The sequence below is a fragment of the Poromitra crassiceps genome (assembly GCF_964638095.1).
Source record: "Poromitra crassiceps genome assembly, chromosome: 1".
Lineage (NCBI taxonomy): Eukaryota > Metazoa > Chordata > Actinopteri > Beryciformes > Melamphaidae > Poromitra > Poromitra crassiceps.
Genome location: NC_139623.1, coordinates 68,041,499 through 68,057,172, shown reverse-complemented (window position 1 = coordinate 68,057,172; position 15,674 = coordinate 68,041,499). Strand labels below are relative to the sequence as shown.

Sequence of the window (15,674 nt, the reverse complement as noted above, 5' to 3'; positions counted from 1 at the left end):
GCTGCATGACCTCCTTCAGCCGTTTCATAAGCTCCTCTGCCCAGACAGGCGTCGCTTCCAACAGCCGTCTGATCTCCTGCATCAAGCGGGCCTCCATGCCGGCAAGCACCGCGCTGAACTCCTGCTTCAGGCGTGTCTCCATGCCAGCCAGTCCCGCGCTGAACTCCGGAGTCGGTAGCTCCTCCCTCCCCCCGTCCAACGACGAGGGTCCACCAACGTGTGCCATTCCACGTGGTGTTTGTAGCAGTTAGCACACCAGCTAACCCCCAGCTAGCACACCAGCTAGCCTCCAGCTAGCACGCACAGCTAGCCTTGCAGCAGTTTAGCAGACACAGCTAACCTTTCAGCAGCTAGCAGACACAGCTAGCCGCCCACGCCTGGCCGATCCTCCAAGGCGTTAATTTTCACTTCTTCTCCGCTCCTCCTTGCCCCTTCTCACACGCCAACTGTAGCACTCAAGCCGGCCTACTTGAGGGAAATCCAGCCCGATTAGCTTGCAGCTGGCTGGAACCTCCGCGACGAGCAGCAACAGTCCGTCTCTCCGTTCCTCTTTTTTGATGCTACCGCACGAGGCGAGCGGCAAAGTTCGTAGTTAACACTTCTGTACACCAATGTAATAACCCGCTCCCGGGATCATTAAGTGAGGAGGAGAAGAGGCAATACTTGGTACAGTCTTTATTCCTGGTTCACACTCATAGCTTCTAGCTACACAAACACAGCTCCTAGCTACACCCACGTCCAGTCGGCTTCCTCGTATTGTCAGACTCGCTCCCCACCCGAGACCGGAAGTCCCCTATACACTGGCTGGTCCGCTGCCTTCACGTAACGTCGTAATCGCCACCGACATGTCAAACTCTGGGTCGCCACAGTATTTTGGGCCTAGGCCGTTATGTGATTTATAGACTAATAACAGTATTTTAAAATCTATTCTATGACACACTGGCAACCAGTGTAAGGACTTAAGAACTGGAGTGATATGATCAGCTTTCTTAGTCTTCGTTAGAACTCTAGCAGCAGCATTCTGAATGAGTTGAAGTTGCCTAAGTTCTTTTTTGGAGAGACCAGAAAAAAGGCTATTGCAATAGTCTAACCTATTATAAATGAAGGCGTGAATTAGTTTTTCTAGATCCTGTCTGGACATGTATCCCCTAATTCTTGCTATATTTTTAAGATGATAAAAAGCTGATTTTCTAATTGACTTAATGTGGGAGTTAAAGTTGAGATCGGAATCAATAATAACGCCAAGATTTTTGACTTGATCCTTAGGCTTCAGGGATAGAGACTCAAGGCGTACAGTGATTTTAAGCCTTTGTTCTTTGGGGCCAAAGACGATCACCTCTGTTTTGTCTTTGTTTAGCTGTAGGAAATTCTGGCACATCCAGTTATTTATTTGATCAATGCACTGGCACTATGATTCTATGGGGGCATAGTCAGCTGAGGAAAGAGTTATATACAACTGAGTGTCGTCTGCATAGTTATGATAGGCTACTTTGTTTTTTTGCATAATTAGGCCTAGAGGGAGCATATAAAGGTTGAAGAGAACGGGCCCCATAATGGATCCTTGAGGCACCCCACAAGTCATCCTAGTTAGGTCAGATGTGTAATTGCCAATGGAGACGAAGTACTTCCTGTCTTGAAGATAGGACTTGAACCACTGGAGGACCGTACCCGATAGCCCAACCCAGTTTTCCAGTCTGTCCAATAAAATTGAGTGTCAAATGCAGCGCTAAGATCCAGTAGCACTAGAATCGAATTTTTGCCTGAGTCTGTGTTCATTCTAATGTCATTTATGACTTTAGTAAGCGCGGTTTCTGTGCTGTGATGGGGGCGAAAGCCTGATTGGAGTTTATCTAGGAGATCATTTGAGGTTAGGAATCTATTGAGTTGTAGGTAAACAACCTCTTCAATTATTTTGGCTATAAAGGGGAGATTAGATATTGGTCTGTAGTTACTGATTACCGATGCATCAAGGCTACGCTTTTTTAGTAGGGGTTTAATAACTGCAGTTTTCAGGGACTCAGGAAAAGTGCCGGTCAAAAAGGAGCTATTAACACTTTAAGTGCCACGGCCCTTGGGCAAAAGGTTGCTTGCTGTGCCACATAGGCCGCAATGCATTTTAAAACAGTCATATAATTTCTTTAATAATTACTATGTAAACACTGAACACGCACAAATAACGATGAGACTCTCTTCTATCACCTGCAAAAAAAAGTTTATTGATCCCATTTTCCGTTCTTTAGTTATGAGCCGGAGAAGATAGCTTGATTGAACGAAAAACAGAGCTTTTTTTCTACGAGCTGAGATAATGAGCCTTTTGTGAAATTAAACATTTCAAGCACATCACTGACTCTGAAGCTAATTTTCTGATGTAGTCACACCTCAAAAATAATTTCCTTCAATAAAACAGTGAAGGCAAGGGAATTTTGTTTGGAAGAATAATATTTTTAGCTGAAACCAGCAGCGCTGGCGCCTGCATGCGCTGCTGGTTGCAGCTTCTTGCTGATCTTTTGCTGCTGGTGGGCATCGGATATTCTGGCTTGCGTTTGCCAACCCTGTCCTGCTGTCTGGGTCTGTGTTGTGTACTTGGCTCTGCGTGCCCACCTCCCCTCCTCCTCCTCCCCCCCCCCCCGTTGTGGGAGGAGTGTCTCTCTGCTCTGCTGTTTTCTCTGCCTGTGCTCAGCACTGAAAAAGTCCGCTAGATCCTGCTTTTTTACAGCCGCGTGTACCAGCTCCCATGCTTCAAGTTGAGAATAATAACAAATCCACGGGTGTTGCAGCGGACACGGAGGCTGTTGCAGCGGACACCGAGGTGCTCAATTGTGATAGCAGATTGGCTGCTGCAGGGGCACAGCTAAACGTTGCTTCAATGAAGCAGCTGCATACGGACGGATGCGATGCGATTTCCTGCTTTTCCCCAACGACATGGGGACTTCTTCTGTGTGTTTCACTCCACGTTCTCTCATCTGGAGAGCGCTGTCGCCACCTAAGGGTTCTGTAAAATAGGTTAGACACATTCAATACCTCTGATATTGTAAGAGGCGATGTAAGAGGCATAGATCGACACCCCCCCGTCAAAAAAAAAATTCGAGTTATTGACGCCATTTGGCGTCGCTGGCACTCTACGGTAAATTTCTAATGACGCCATATGGCGTCGCTGGCACTGAATGTGTTAACTATTTGCAATAGGTCCGACGACAGACAGTTATAAACGCTTTTAAAGAAGCTTGTTGGAAGGGTATCGAGACAGCACGAAGATGATTTAACACATTGAATGCCAGCCATGTTTTCATTCCTGTAGGTAAGTTGTGCCAGGGGTGTTTTTGACGATTCTGGCCGAGGATTCTTTTCTGTTAAGAATTCATGAACACCAATCATCTAAAAATAACTAATAGAATGTGTGCTTTCTCTGTCTAAAAGAGTTAGTTTGCAGAGTTAGTAGTTATGTAGATATTAGCCGTTGAGTACAGCATGGTTTCAGCGTCTGGAAATTTATTCAGAGATAAATGGCTTTTTGTGAAACAGTCACTTTAACCATTCATTTTTGGCATCAGTAAGACCGTCAGACATTCTAAACAATAGTTTTGAACAGTAATTTCCTCCATAACAACAGGAAACACCCCTCTCATTCAAACTCCTCCCTCCGTGTGTCTTCTCCTCCTTCCTCCTGGCTGTACAGCGGGCGTGTCAGAAGCGCTTTTGCTGCTGCCTGCCTGTGTGCCTGTCTGCCTGCTTGCCTGCGTGCGGACGCTCCTTGTGCGAGTCAAGATGGGCCGGGGAATGCGTGGGCGATGGGCAGATGTTGATTCTGGCCTTTCTGAGGTGTTTCAAAGTGTGTTTCACCTATGATCTATTTTGCAAATCGCTCTCCGCTCTCTGTGTGCTGCTGCCGGTGCGCGGCCGCTCTCAGGCAAGACAAGTCTTGAATGGATTACTGTAAAATCGCCACGGCATTTCCTTGAACGGCTTGGTCCCGCGGCAGTTTTTTCTTTGATTTCGGTCGTCTGGGGGAGCACTGTCAACACTTAGTGGGTCGGTAAAATAGATTATACACATTATCTTGCTCCAATAGTGATCTCGAAGATGTAAAAGTTGTTGATTGATGTCCCACCGTCAAAAAAAAAAAATGTTTATCTAAGACGAGTAAACTCGGCTCTGGCACTTAAGCGTTGGATTATGTAAGACGAATTATTTCGGCTATGGCACTTAAGGTGTTAAAGGAGGACTTACCCCCTAGATATGTATCAGAACAGTGATTTGAAAATACCTATGGAAAAAACCAAGAAATTACATATGCTCTTGTCTATACTAAACTCTTTGGCTGTGTTCAAGTCAAGATTTTTTTTCGGAAATCGACGCCATTACAGTTTGCCTACCGCCTCAAAAATAATTTATTTGAGAGGGGCAATATCTTTATAAATATCAACAACTAGCCAACGCTGGTAGCCTGTATGGAAACAGTGTTGCTCAAAATGGTTGAAAGTTATATCAATTTGGTAATTCAGTGGCGAACTAGAAATTTAATTATTTTTTTCCATGTATGTGTATGTGGGCGTCTTATCGATAAGAGCAAAGTGAGGCGAGGCTCGTTTACCGCAGCACACCGCACAATAGGACAAAACCCCCCGCTCTGGGGTAACACAATGCAAGATTTCTCCACGTCATTCCCTCGTCCAACTTGACATGAAAGTCCCTTTTTAATTTTAGTTTGGGGGCTTTTCGTGATTCTTGTTAAAAGTTGTGCAAAAGTTTTCCTCTCACCATAGCTCAGCAGAGCGCTGTAGGCTGCTCCCTCTTCCCTGGAAAAGTCACCAGGCACGCTGCTGATGTGTGCTTTGCGCTGCTGGTGTGTGTGAGATTCTGGCATCGTCTGACGTAAATACGTAGATCAATCAAATGTTTTCCAGTTATTCCTAGGCTGCAAACTTGTTTTAACATGCCAATCGGAGTGTTTTCTGACGAGAATAAAGTAACGTTAACGCTCTGATTACGTGATTCTTGTTAAAAGTTACAGCACCTCTGATTTTTCCTCTCAGGGCGCAGGCAACGCAGGTCAGAGCTCTTCTCATCCTCAGTCAGCCCATTCAGTCTGTCCAAACACAATACCGATATAATCTCAGTAGGAGGGATGCAGGGAAATATATTATATTAGCCGATGTGTTTAGAGCAGCGTTGTCACGTCGTAGTATAGCGTTATATTTTACATGTGCGCTAAACTGCGACGAGATTTGTTTGCGAAAATGTCAGACTGTTCCCATGCAAATCCCCCCGAGGAGCACACACACACAGACAGAGAGTGTGCTGCTCCAGTCCCCAGTCGCCAGTCGCTCTGCTCTGCTGACTTCATTTCCTGAAAAGTTGCCGTTGCTTGTACACAGTGACGATATTATAGTAGCTGATGTGTTTAGACCAGCTTTGTCACGTTGTCACATCGTAGTATAGCGTTATATTTTACATGTGCGCTAAACTGCCATGAGATTTGTTTGCGGAAATGTCAGACAGTGCTCTCTCGGCCAGAGGCAGAGAGAGCACAGTCTGCTGCTGCTGCGCGCGCCCCCGGAGCTTGGGGGCTCGTGCATGAGGATAAGGCCTGACTGGAGACAGTGCTTCCAACTCGGACTGATAATATAAACATCATCATTCGAGCTTATCCAGGTAAGATATTAATAAAGTAATGACACATTCAGCGGGAAACTAACTATAATTAAGACATGTGCCAACTTCGACGACGTTTGGTTCAGTATTTTAAGAGCAAACTTCCTGAAAAGTTGCTGTTTTGGAGATTTATAAAAGGTTGGGAATGATTTTACAGCAACACAATGCAATGTCCTTCCTTTTATGATTATAGTGGCGTTTATTGATAGTATTGTGTTACATAGGAGTTGGTAGGAAAATAACAGGCGATTGTAATAAATTAACAGGTCAAGTGACATCATGGGAATAGGCTTGGAGTTGTGAGGAGCCGAAAGGGTACAGGGGGAGTAGGGGAGTAACTATCTTGAAATCACATGGTCTTTGGTTCACCGTGACGTCACGACGGGTCAAATATCCCATTCATTTGAGAAAAAAAAAAAGCAGTGTTCCACCCTTAGAGGGCGCTTATGCCAGGTATGCTGCTGAAAAATGATACAAATGGTAAAATGGCAACAGTTTGGTGTCAAATGTGGAAATTTTGACCAGAATTCTTCACACATCACCCCCAAAGTCATATATATTGGTTAAAAGCTGAAAAAAACTGTTTTGGGGGTAAGTTCTCCTTTAAGTTAGTTAGTTGATCCATTGCTCTTCCTAATTTACATAAACGACATGGAAATGGCAGTAAATTGTAATCTATTGTGCAGATGACTCGGCTCTGATGGTGTCCGGGAAGGACACGGCGCAAATTGAACAACAATTAAGCCAACAACTTCAGTCGGTCAGTGAATGGCTGATCGAAAATAAGCTTTGATTGCACTTAGGAAAAACAGAGTCAATTTTATTTGGCTCTAAGCATAAGCTTAAATCAAATTCCGAGCTGAATATAACCTGTAACAAAACTCCAATCTGCCCTAAAAACTCGGTGAAATAACTTGGCGGTGATCTAGATCAATCTCTGAACGGAGAGGAAATGGCCAAAAAAGTACTGGGGAAGGTTTCCTCTTCTGGAAGTCCCAGTTTCTAGATACGAAAACTAGGAAGCTGCTGGGCTCAGCATTGATCCAATGTCACTACGACTATGCGTGTTATTTTTGGTGCACCAGCCAGTGGCGAACCGTGCCTATCAGAACCGGGCCTTCTATGCCGTGACCCCCCCCCCACACACACACACACACACACACAATATATGTACAGTATATAGCCTACTGTACGTGCAAGTCTGAGGTCTCTGTGCGCACTGCGTGCGTCTTTACGCATTGGTGAGGGCGGACTATGATGAGTTGTCTTCCACAGCCAGCTTCTTTAGGTCGCTGTATCGTTCGTTACACACAATAATTACTCCACTACTCCTCTCAGCTATGAAAATTACATTGCATAAACAAATGGATGTCACTGTCACTGACAGTGACATCCATGACAGTGACAGTGACATACTGACAGATTGTCAGTAACACTGTTACTGTGTTACTCTGACAGTCACAGAACCACAGTTTTAACAATTAGCTCAATACACAGAAAGCACAACGAACTCAACTCAAAAACCCGCGGGTGGCTCCCCCTGCCCACGCACCGACAGCAATAAAAAAAATGTTTAACTTACCAATGACGTTCACTTGATGACAAAACCCATCCTCCCGAAAAGCAACAAGTAAGCCGTCCGAGCACACAGCAGTAATATAGAGCATCTCGTGCTGAACTGCATGTAAACAAAGCGTAAAGTTCCCAGTTGCTAGCCTGGAAATGGCGAAAATATTATATTTTTGCAGCTTGACAGCTCCAGAAATCCTTTGAAAACGACCGCTGTGGCAATCCATTTGCTACTTCCTCACAACCACACCATCATAAACCCCTCCCTCCTTGTGCTTCGTCTCGTCTCCTGGTTGGTTTGTATTCGTGAATGCCTGATAAATATCCCACCCACAACTCAACTAATTGTGGTTGGCTAACCCCACAACTCAATGGAATTCTGATTGGTTAAAACACCTGTCATCAAGATTGTCATCCCCATGTCATGACTAGAATCGGGTCTTCGCGAAGGGTTGCTGGCCTGCTGTCAATCAACTACCATTTGCCGGTGGAGGCTGGTCCTATTTTAACCACATATTTGCTGAAACAAAGTGAGTCCAAGATCATAACAATTTAGGGACATTATTACTGTTGTTCAGTGAATAAAAACTAATACAAATAATTTATTAGGGGGAAAATTATTTTCTTTCCCATTTCTTCTTGGGCCTTCACTGAATACCTAGAAGGCCCTGACGGTTCGCCACTGGCACCAGCCTAACCAAAAATACTAAATCCAAATTGCAGTTCTCACAAAACAAACTGGTCAGATTTGTACTCAAGCTACAGCCGAGAACCCTTCTTGACTCGGGACACTTTAAGGTCCTGGGCTGGATGCCTATCGAACAACGTATCCACCAGCTTAAACTAAACCATGTCTATAGAGCGCTCAATAACCAGGCCTCAAAGTATCTGTCAGACCTATTTCAAATAAAGAACCGGAAGTACGACACTCGAGCAAGCCAACTCTCGCTGGACATCCCACGATACGGTACCCACGGTCAAAACACAATCACGATCTCTTGTGCCCTTTTTTGGAATGTCCTGCCAGCGAGCATTCACTCGAGCCCGACGCTGCCAACTTTTAGAACAGAGGTTAAAAAATTCTTGCTCAACCAGATTGTCCTATAAGACAGGACATTTGCCTTCCAAATGGCTCTGCACATCGTAGCTGCTATAAATTATCTGTTCTACTATTTTGTGTATTGTTTATTAATATCTGTAACGGCTGCCATCCGGCTTCTTAACTTTAAATGTATTTGATACAGATTAATTGTTTTTATGATTTTACGTTTACACTGTGCTCCCCTTCCCCCTCCCCTCAACACACACCCAACTGACCACGGCACACGCACTTTACCACACACCAGCACACTCTTAAGGACCACAATGGAAATAAGCCTGCGGGCTTTTTTGTGTTTTTATCCTTTTGATTCTATTACTTAATCTTGTACTAATGTACCTGTACTTGCACTGTGTAAATGAGTCAATAAATGTCATCAATCAATCAATCAATCAATCATGCTAAACTATAACCGCTAACTACAGTCAACCCTGCAAGTCACCCGAATGTGCTTCTGTTTGGTTTTACGGTGGAACAGAAGAAAAAGCACATCTGTGTGTCGGAAAATAATCTATATACAGGACATGAATACAAGCATTTCACATGCCCCGTTTTCAGGTCGCAGTTCAAAACAAATTATCGTTTCAGCAAATAATACCAAACCGAACTTGTCAGGGTGACTTAAAAATCATATTTAAAGCTAGAAATAAGGTCCAGGGTGTAAAAAAAACCTGAATTCTCCTTTAACTAATGTGAATTTGATTGTGTTATACCCGTGTTGTTTTAGTGTTCTGTTGCATCTGATGATTGTTGCTTGTTCTTGTCTGTCATGGGCCTGTTAATGCTATGAGTACCTGAAGTAGTAGGTCTGGTAATTCTGAGTTATAAATGTGTCCACCTACAGGCCCAGTTGTGCTGAGCACCCCCGCTCAGCTGGTAGCTCCTGTAGTGGTGGCAAGAGGCACTCTGTCCATTACTACTACTGAGATCTACTTTGAGGTGGATGAAGATGACCCTGCTTTCAAGAAAACCGATGCCAAAGTAAGGGCACACTCATTCTTTACTGTTGTTCAGTACTCAGACTTGCTAAAGGGCAGGTTTATATTGATTTATTCTAATCAGTATTTAATGTGTCCTCCTGTGGGCATACTGCTAAAAAAGGTTTGTGGTCATGGATGTCCAAACCCTGCACAGGTGCTGGCTTATTCTGAGGGTCTGCATGGCAAGTGGATGTTCAGTGAGATCCGAGCCGTGTTCTCCAGACGCTACTTGCTGCAGAACACTGGACTAGAGGTCTTCATGGCCAACAGGAGTAAGGCTGCAGATTTCTCATTACTTTTGCATTAACGTTCTCACATTCATAGACTTCTCAACTATACTGTACATATCAATAACCTATTGTCATCAATACAACTATACATATCAATAATACAACTATACATATCAACAATACAACTATACATATCAATAATACAACTATACAGATCAATAACCTATTGTCATCAATACTATATCAATAACCTATTCTCATCAATACTAGCCATTGTTTAATGGCTAATCATGTTTTGATTGTTTGCCATCAATATGGCCAGGAGGTTAAGCCTATAGACGCTTTTAATTTGACAACATAAACATTCAAAATTGCCCCTAGCTTACTTCCTGTTGCAATGTTTGCTAATGCAATAGCTGACAGGAAATAAGCTAGGGTTCAAACTGTTCCCATAGCAACCCAATTCCGTGAAAACCGTCTATACACAAGGACCATCTGGGTTCTTGTGGGGTATGACAGACTAACTCGCACTCAGTCTCTCTTTGTTACTGTAGCAACAAAGCGTTGTTCATTGTTACTATTTGACTGTCAGTCAGCAGAAGCGACATAGTTGACATGGCAGGCTAAGCACAAGTACAAACAGTAGAGACCAGCATTTGTCCTGCCTTTAACTCTTTTAAGTATCAAGTCACCCATTCCTTCTTTATACAGTGGACTATTGTGGTTCTGTGTAGTGGTGGTCTGTGGTAAATGTTATAATATCAGTCATGGTGAGTGATTGACTATATGTTGTATCTTCCTCTCCCCAGCGTCTGTGATGTTTAACTTCCCTGATCAGGCCACAGTGAAGAGAGTGGTGTACAGTCTCCCACGGGTGGGGGTTGGAACGAGCTATGGCCTGCCACAGGCCAGGTGGGTACAGCAGTGTAGTGATTCATGGTTGACCAATTTTTATGTCCAGTAAATAGATCACTTTTAGTCAACTAGTGTGTTGTATATTTGAGTTGCAATTGTATTTTTTGCCTAGTTTGATAGATAGAAAGAATGTGTTATAATAATGTGTTATAATAATGTATAATAATCTCAAATCAAGTGATCAGATTGGTTCATATGCCATAGGTCATATGCTACGACGTGATTCCTTTGTACAATTCAGTATCTCTCTGAGAAGGGCGTTCAAGCAGCGCTGCAGACCGGTTCGTAGTTACCAACTTGTAGTAGTTAGCAACTACTCTGAAAACGCCACTGAATGACTGAAACATTCGCTTGTTAACATGTACAGTACAAGTCATTTTTTTTCCCCAGTGGTAAAATTCATTTTGAAATCCGTTGTTAGGTTGTTGAGATAATTGTGTTTTACAAACTACCAAATTTACTAGCTACTGTAAAGTGGAGATAGCTTGTGTTGTGGTGCTTGCTAGCTGCTGTAACTGACCTAATTTGCACAGCAACTGCCTTTTTCTCTATGTGCAGGCAGCCAGCAGGGCCCATTTTATTTTAAACATTAGCATTTTTTTAATAATGAACAATTTAAATTGGAGTGTGTCTATTACATTCATACTTGGTAACCATTTTATAAAAGCAATAGCTCACTTCAGGGTGTGATATGGTTATTATATCACAGCTAAGGGGGTTGTCACCCTCCACTTCTGCATCAGGTGAACGATGCCCCCTAGCTTCGTGAGCCATTGCTTAAGTGTACAGTATGTGCTTCCCAGGCGGATTTCCTTGGCAACCCCACGTCAGCTGTTCAAGTCCTCCAACATGACCCAGCGCTGGCAGAGGAGAGAGATCTCCAACTTTGAGTACCTCATGTTCCTCAACACTATTGCAGGTAAGGGGAACGTATTGTTATCATTTGATACCAGCAGTATACAAAAATACACAAATGATTACAGACAGCATTACAATGTACGGTACATGTTAATATGCTATAATGTATGTAAAGGATTCCAAACATCCATAGGGAAGTAATACAGTATAAGTATATAAGTATAAGCAACAAACTGAAAATAATCGGCTTCATTGCTTGATTTATTTACATTTCCAGTAATTCATTGTAGGGCAAAAACATTTCCGTAGAAAACAGACCAAATAATAAATATATTTTGACAGAATTAATTTCAAATGGTAGTGCTCTCTATCAGCTGTGGACACCGGAAAGTCACGACGAGCAGACAAGCTAAACCAGTGGAAACTTATTAAAACACCTTTGCATATGTTTGTCAACCGCTTATGCGTTTCTCTGCTTCTGCCTGATTGTCTGTTATCACAGTAACATACAAGCTCAGCTGGCATTTCATTCATTCTCACATCGACGAGGTCATGTCACTCATAAAACATTTGAGCATTGGCCTGTTTGTTTAGGCATGGAGGTTTTGACGTCTGAAATGATGGCCATAGATAGTGAATAACAATAATCATAATAAATGATAGCCCTAGAGTGTATTACTGTGGTTGATATGGCACTACATTACATTACTGAATCAACTGTATCACTCAGCTGCTTTAATTCCAAACAAAGCAGCATAAGTAATATATATATATATATATATATATATATATATATATATATATATATATATATATATATATATATATACAGTACCGATTGAAAAACAAAACAGACGAACACAGAGACAGACTAATGCCATGTTGCCATATTATGCCACTATCTTGAACAGTGTCCCCGAATTCTAATAGATAGTACTCATCCATGATATCCATCCACCTTCTCACCTTAGCCTCTGCTCTCCCTGTTTTGTCCACCCAGGGAGGACCTATAATGATTTGAACCAGTACCCCATCTTCCCCTGGGTCCTGACCAACTACGACTCTGAGGAGCTCGATCTCACTCTGCCTGGCAATTTCCGAGACCTCTCCAAGGTTGGACACGCACACACACACACCTTTTCACCTTAATCTAATTTGCGCTGCCAGGCAGATGGCATAACCCAAAGCAATGGTACAATACAAAGCAGGCAAGTACTACTAATACAAAGGCTTAGTAGGAATCACTCCTCTTCGTTCCATCCCCACCAAGTAGAGTAAGAGGGACAAAACACAACCACATGATTTATTTTGTGAACTAGTTAGCTCCATTGCCTTACCATTGAAGAAAATGTGTGATATGCTCTGTGGTGAGACGTAGAACATCACGTGTATGGTTTTTCTTTGAATCATCAAATAATCAAATCATTATTTCTCTGTGGTTTTCCTCTAGCCAATCGGAGCGTTGAATCCCAAGCGGGCGGCGTTTTACGCAGAACACTACGAGACGTGGGAGGAGGACGGCACACCTCCGCACCATTACACAACACTGTACTCTACTGCTCATACCACGCTGACGTGGATGCTCAGGATAGTGAGTACAAAGTGTTCACAAACACCATTACACAACACTGTACTCTACTGCTCATACCACGCTGACGTGGATGCTCAGGATAGTGAGTACAAAGTGTTCACAAACACCATTACACAACACTGTACTCTACTGCTCATACCACGCTGACGTGGATGCTCAGGATAGTGAGTACAAAGTGTTCACAAACACCATTACACAACACTGTACTCTACTGCTCATACCACGCTGACGTGGATGCTCAGGATAGTGAGTACAAAGTGTTCACAAACACCATTACACAACACTGTACTCTACTGCTCATACCACGCTGACGTGAATGCTCAGGATAGTGAGTACAAAGTGTTCACAAACACCATTACACAACACTGTACTCTACTGCTCATACCACGCTGACGTGGATGCTCAGGATAGTGAGTACAAAGTGTTCACAAACACCATTGCACAACACTGTACTCTACTGCTCATACCACGCTGACGTGGATGCTCAGGATAGTGAGTACAAAGTGTTCACAAACACCATTACACAACACTGTACTCTACTGCTCATACCACGCTGACGTGGATGCTCAGGATAGTGAGTACAAAGTGTTCACAAACACCGTTACACAACACTGTACTCTACTGCTCATACCACGCTGACGTGGATGCTCAGGATAGTGAGTACAAAGTGTTCACAAACACGTTACACAACACTGTACTCTACTGCTCATACCACGCTGACGTGGATGCTCAGGATAGTGAGTACAAAGTGTTCACAAACACCATTACACAACACTGTACTCTACTACTCATATCACACTGACGTGGATGCTCAGGATAGTGAGTACAAAGTGTTCACAAACACCATTACACAACACTGTACTCTACTGCTCATACCACGCTGACGTGGATGCTCAGGATAGTGAGTACAAAGTGTTCACAAACACCATTACACAACACTGTACTCTACTGCTCATACCACGCTGACGTGGATGCTCAGGATAGTGAGTACAAAGTGTTCACAAACACCATTACACAACACTGTACTCTACTGCTCATACCACGCTGACGTGGATGCTCAGGATAGTGAGTACAAAGTGTTCACAAACACCATTACACAACACTGTACTCTACTGCTCATACCACGCTGACGTGGATGCTCAGGATAGTGAGTACAAAGTGTTCACAAACACCATTACACAACACTGTACTCTACTGCTCATACCACGCTGACGTGGATGCTCAGGATAGTGAGTACAAAGTGTTCACAAACACCATTACACAACACTGTACTCTACTGCTCATACCACGCTGACGTGGATGCTCAGGATAGTGAGTACAAAGTGTTCACAAACACCATTACACAACACTGTACTCTACTGCTCATACCACGCTGACGTGGATGCTCGGGATAGCGAGTACAAAGTGTTCACAAACACCGTTACACAACACTGTACTCTACTGCTCATACCACGCTGACGTGGATGCTCAGGATGTTCACAAACACCGTTACACAACACTGTACTCTACTGCTCATACCACGCTGACGTGGATGCTCAGGATAGTGAGTACAAAGTGTTCACAAACACCGTTACACAACACTGTACTCTACTGCTCATACCACGCTGACGTGGATGCTCAGGATAGTGAGTACAAAGTGTTCACAAACACCGTTAGCAGCTTTTTGAACACACACCAGAGACATTACATTACGTCATTTGGCAGACACTTTTATCCAAAGCGACTTACAATAACACATTTTTGTCAGCAATAGAGCAATCAACTATGGAGCACAGTCTATGACAACTACAACTTCTGAAGGAACAGTGGTACAAGTTTAAGTTAGTGGTACAAGTTTAGGTTAGTAGTTTTTTTTTTTTTTTTAGAAAGAGAGAGAAAGAAGTTAGATCAAGAAGGGCCCAGATGGAGCCTGAAAAGGTGAGTCTTTAGTCTTTTCCGAAAGATCGGCAGTGATTCAGCCGTCCTGACCGAAGGTGGAAGCTCGTTCCACCATTGAGGTGCCAGGGACGAGAAGAGTCGAGATCGGGATGAGCGACTTTTGAGCCCCCGTAGCGAAGGAGGGGTGAGGCGACCTGCACTGGTGGAGGAGCGAAGGGAGCGCTGAGAGGTTTGGAACCTGACCATAGATTGCAGGTACAGGGGAGCTGACTGGTGTACTGCCCTGTAGGCCAGTACCAGTGTCTTGAATTTGATGCGGGCCGAGATGGGAAGCCAGTGGAGGTCCTGGAAGAGGGGAGTGACATGAGAGAATTTGGGTTGGTTGAATACCAGATGGGCTGCAGCGTTCTGAATGAGCTGAAGCAGTCAGATGTCGGTGGCAGGTAGGCCGGCCAGGAGCACGTTGCAGTAGTCCAGGCGGGAGATGATAAGTGACTGGACCAGGAGTTGAGTCGCTTCTCTTGTGAGAAAGGGACGGATTTTGCGGATGTTGTAGAGAGAGAACCTACAGGAGTGTGCTGTCGCAGCTATGTTGGGTGAGCAAGACAGCTGGTTGTCAAGGATCACCCCGAGGTTCTTAGCTGTTTGGGAGGGAAGTACAGTGGTGTTGTCAATGGAGATGGAGAGATCTGCGAGAGGGCAGTCTTTCCCTGGGAGGAAGAGTAGCTCTGTCTTACCAAGGTTGAGCTTGAGGTGGTGGGCAGACATCCAGTCGCCAATGTCTTTGAGGCATGCAGAGATGCGAGCCTCGATTTGAGTGTCGGAGGGGGGGAAGGAAAGGAAAAGCTGGGTGTCATCAGCATAGCAGTGATAAGAAAAGCCATGAGAAGAGATCACATAGG

General features: G+C 43.9%; 1 protein-coding gene across 1 annotated transcript in view; it reads left to right on the top strand.

The window, feature by feature from the left end:
* Window positions 1-15,674, top strand: part of LOC310782492 (neurobeachin-like) — a gene marked incomplete at its 5' end in the record, with an annotated part of 447,634 nt that overhangs the window by 411,098 nt on the left and 20,862 nt on the right. The window contains 6 exons of the mRNA XM_083643165.1: window positions 9,165-9,301; window positions 9,455-9,572; window positions 10,340-10,442; window positions 11,249-11,364; window positions 12,304-12,416; window positions 12,754-12,894. Of these exons, the coding sequence (XP_083499291.1) occupies window positions 9,165-9,301; window positions 9,455-9,572; window positions 10,340-10,442; window positions 11,249-11,364; window positions 12,304-12,416; window positions 12,754-12,894 (728 nt within the window). The remainder of the gene's footprint in view (window positions 1-9,164; window positions 9,302-9,454; window positions 9,573-10,339; window positions 10,443-11,248; window positions 11,365-12,303; window positions 12,417-12,753; window positions 12,895-15,674) is intronic.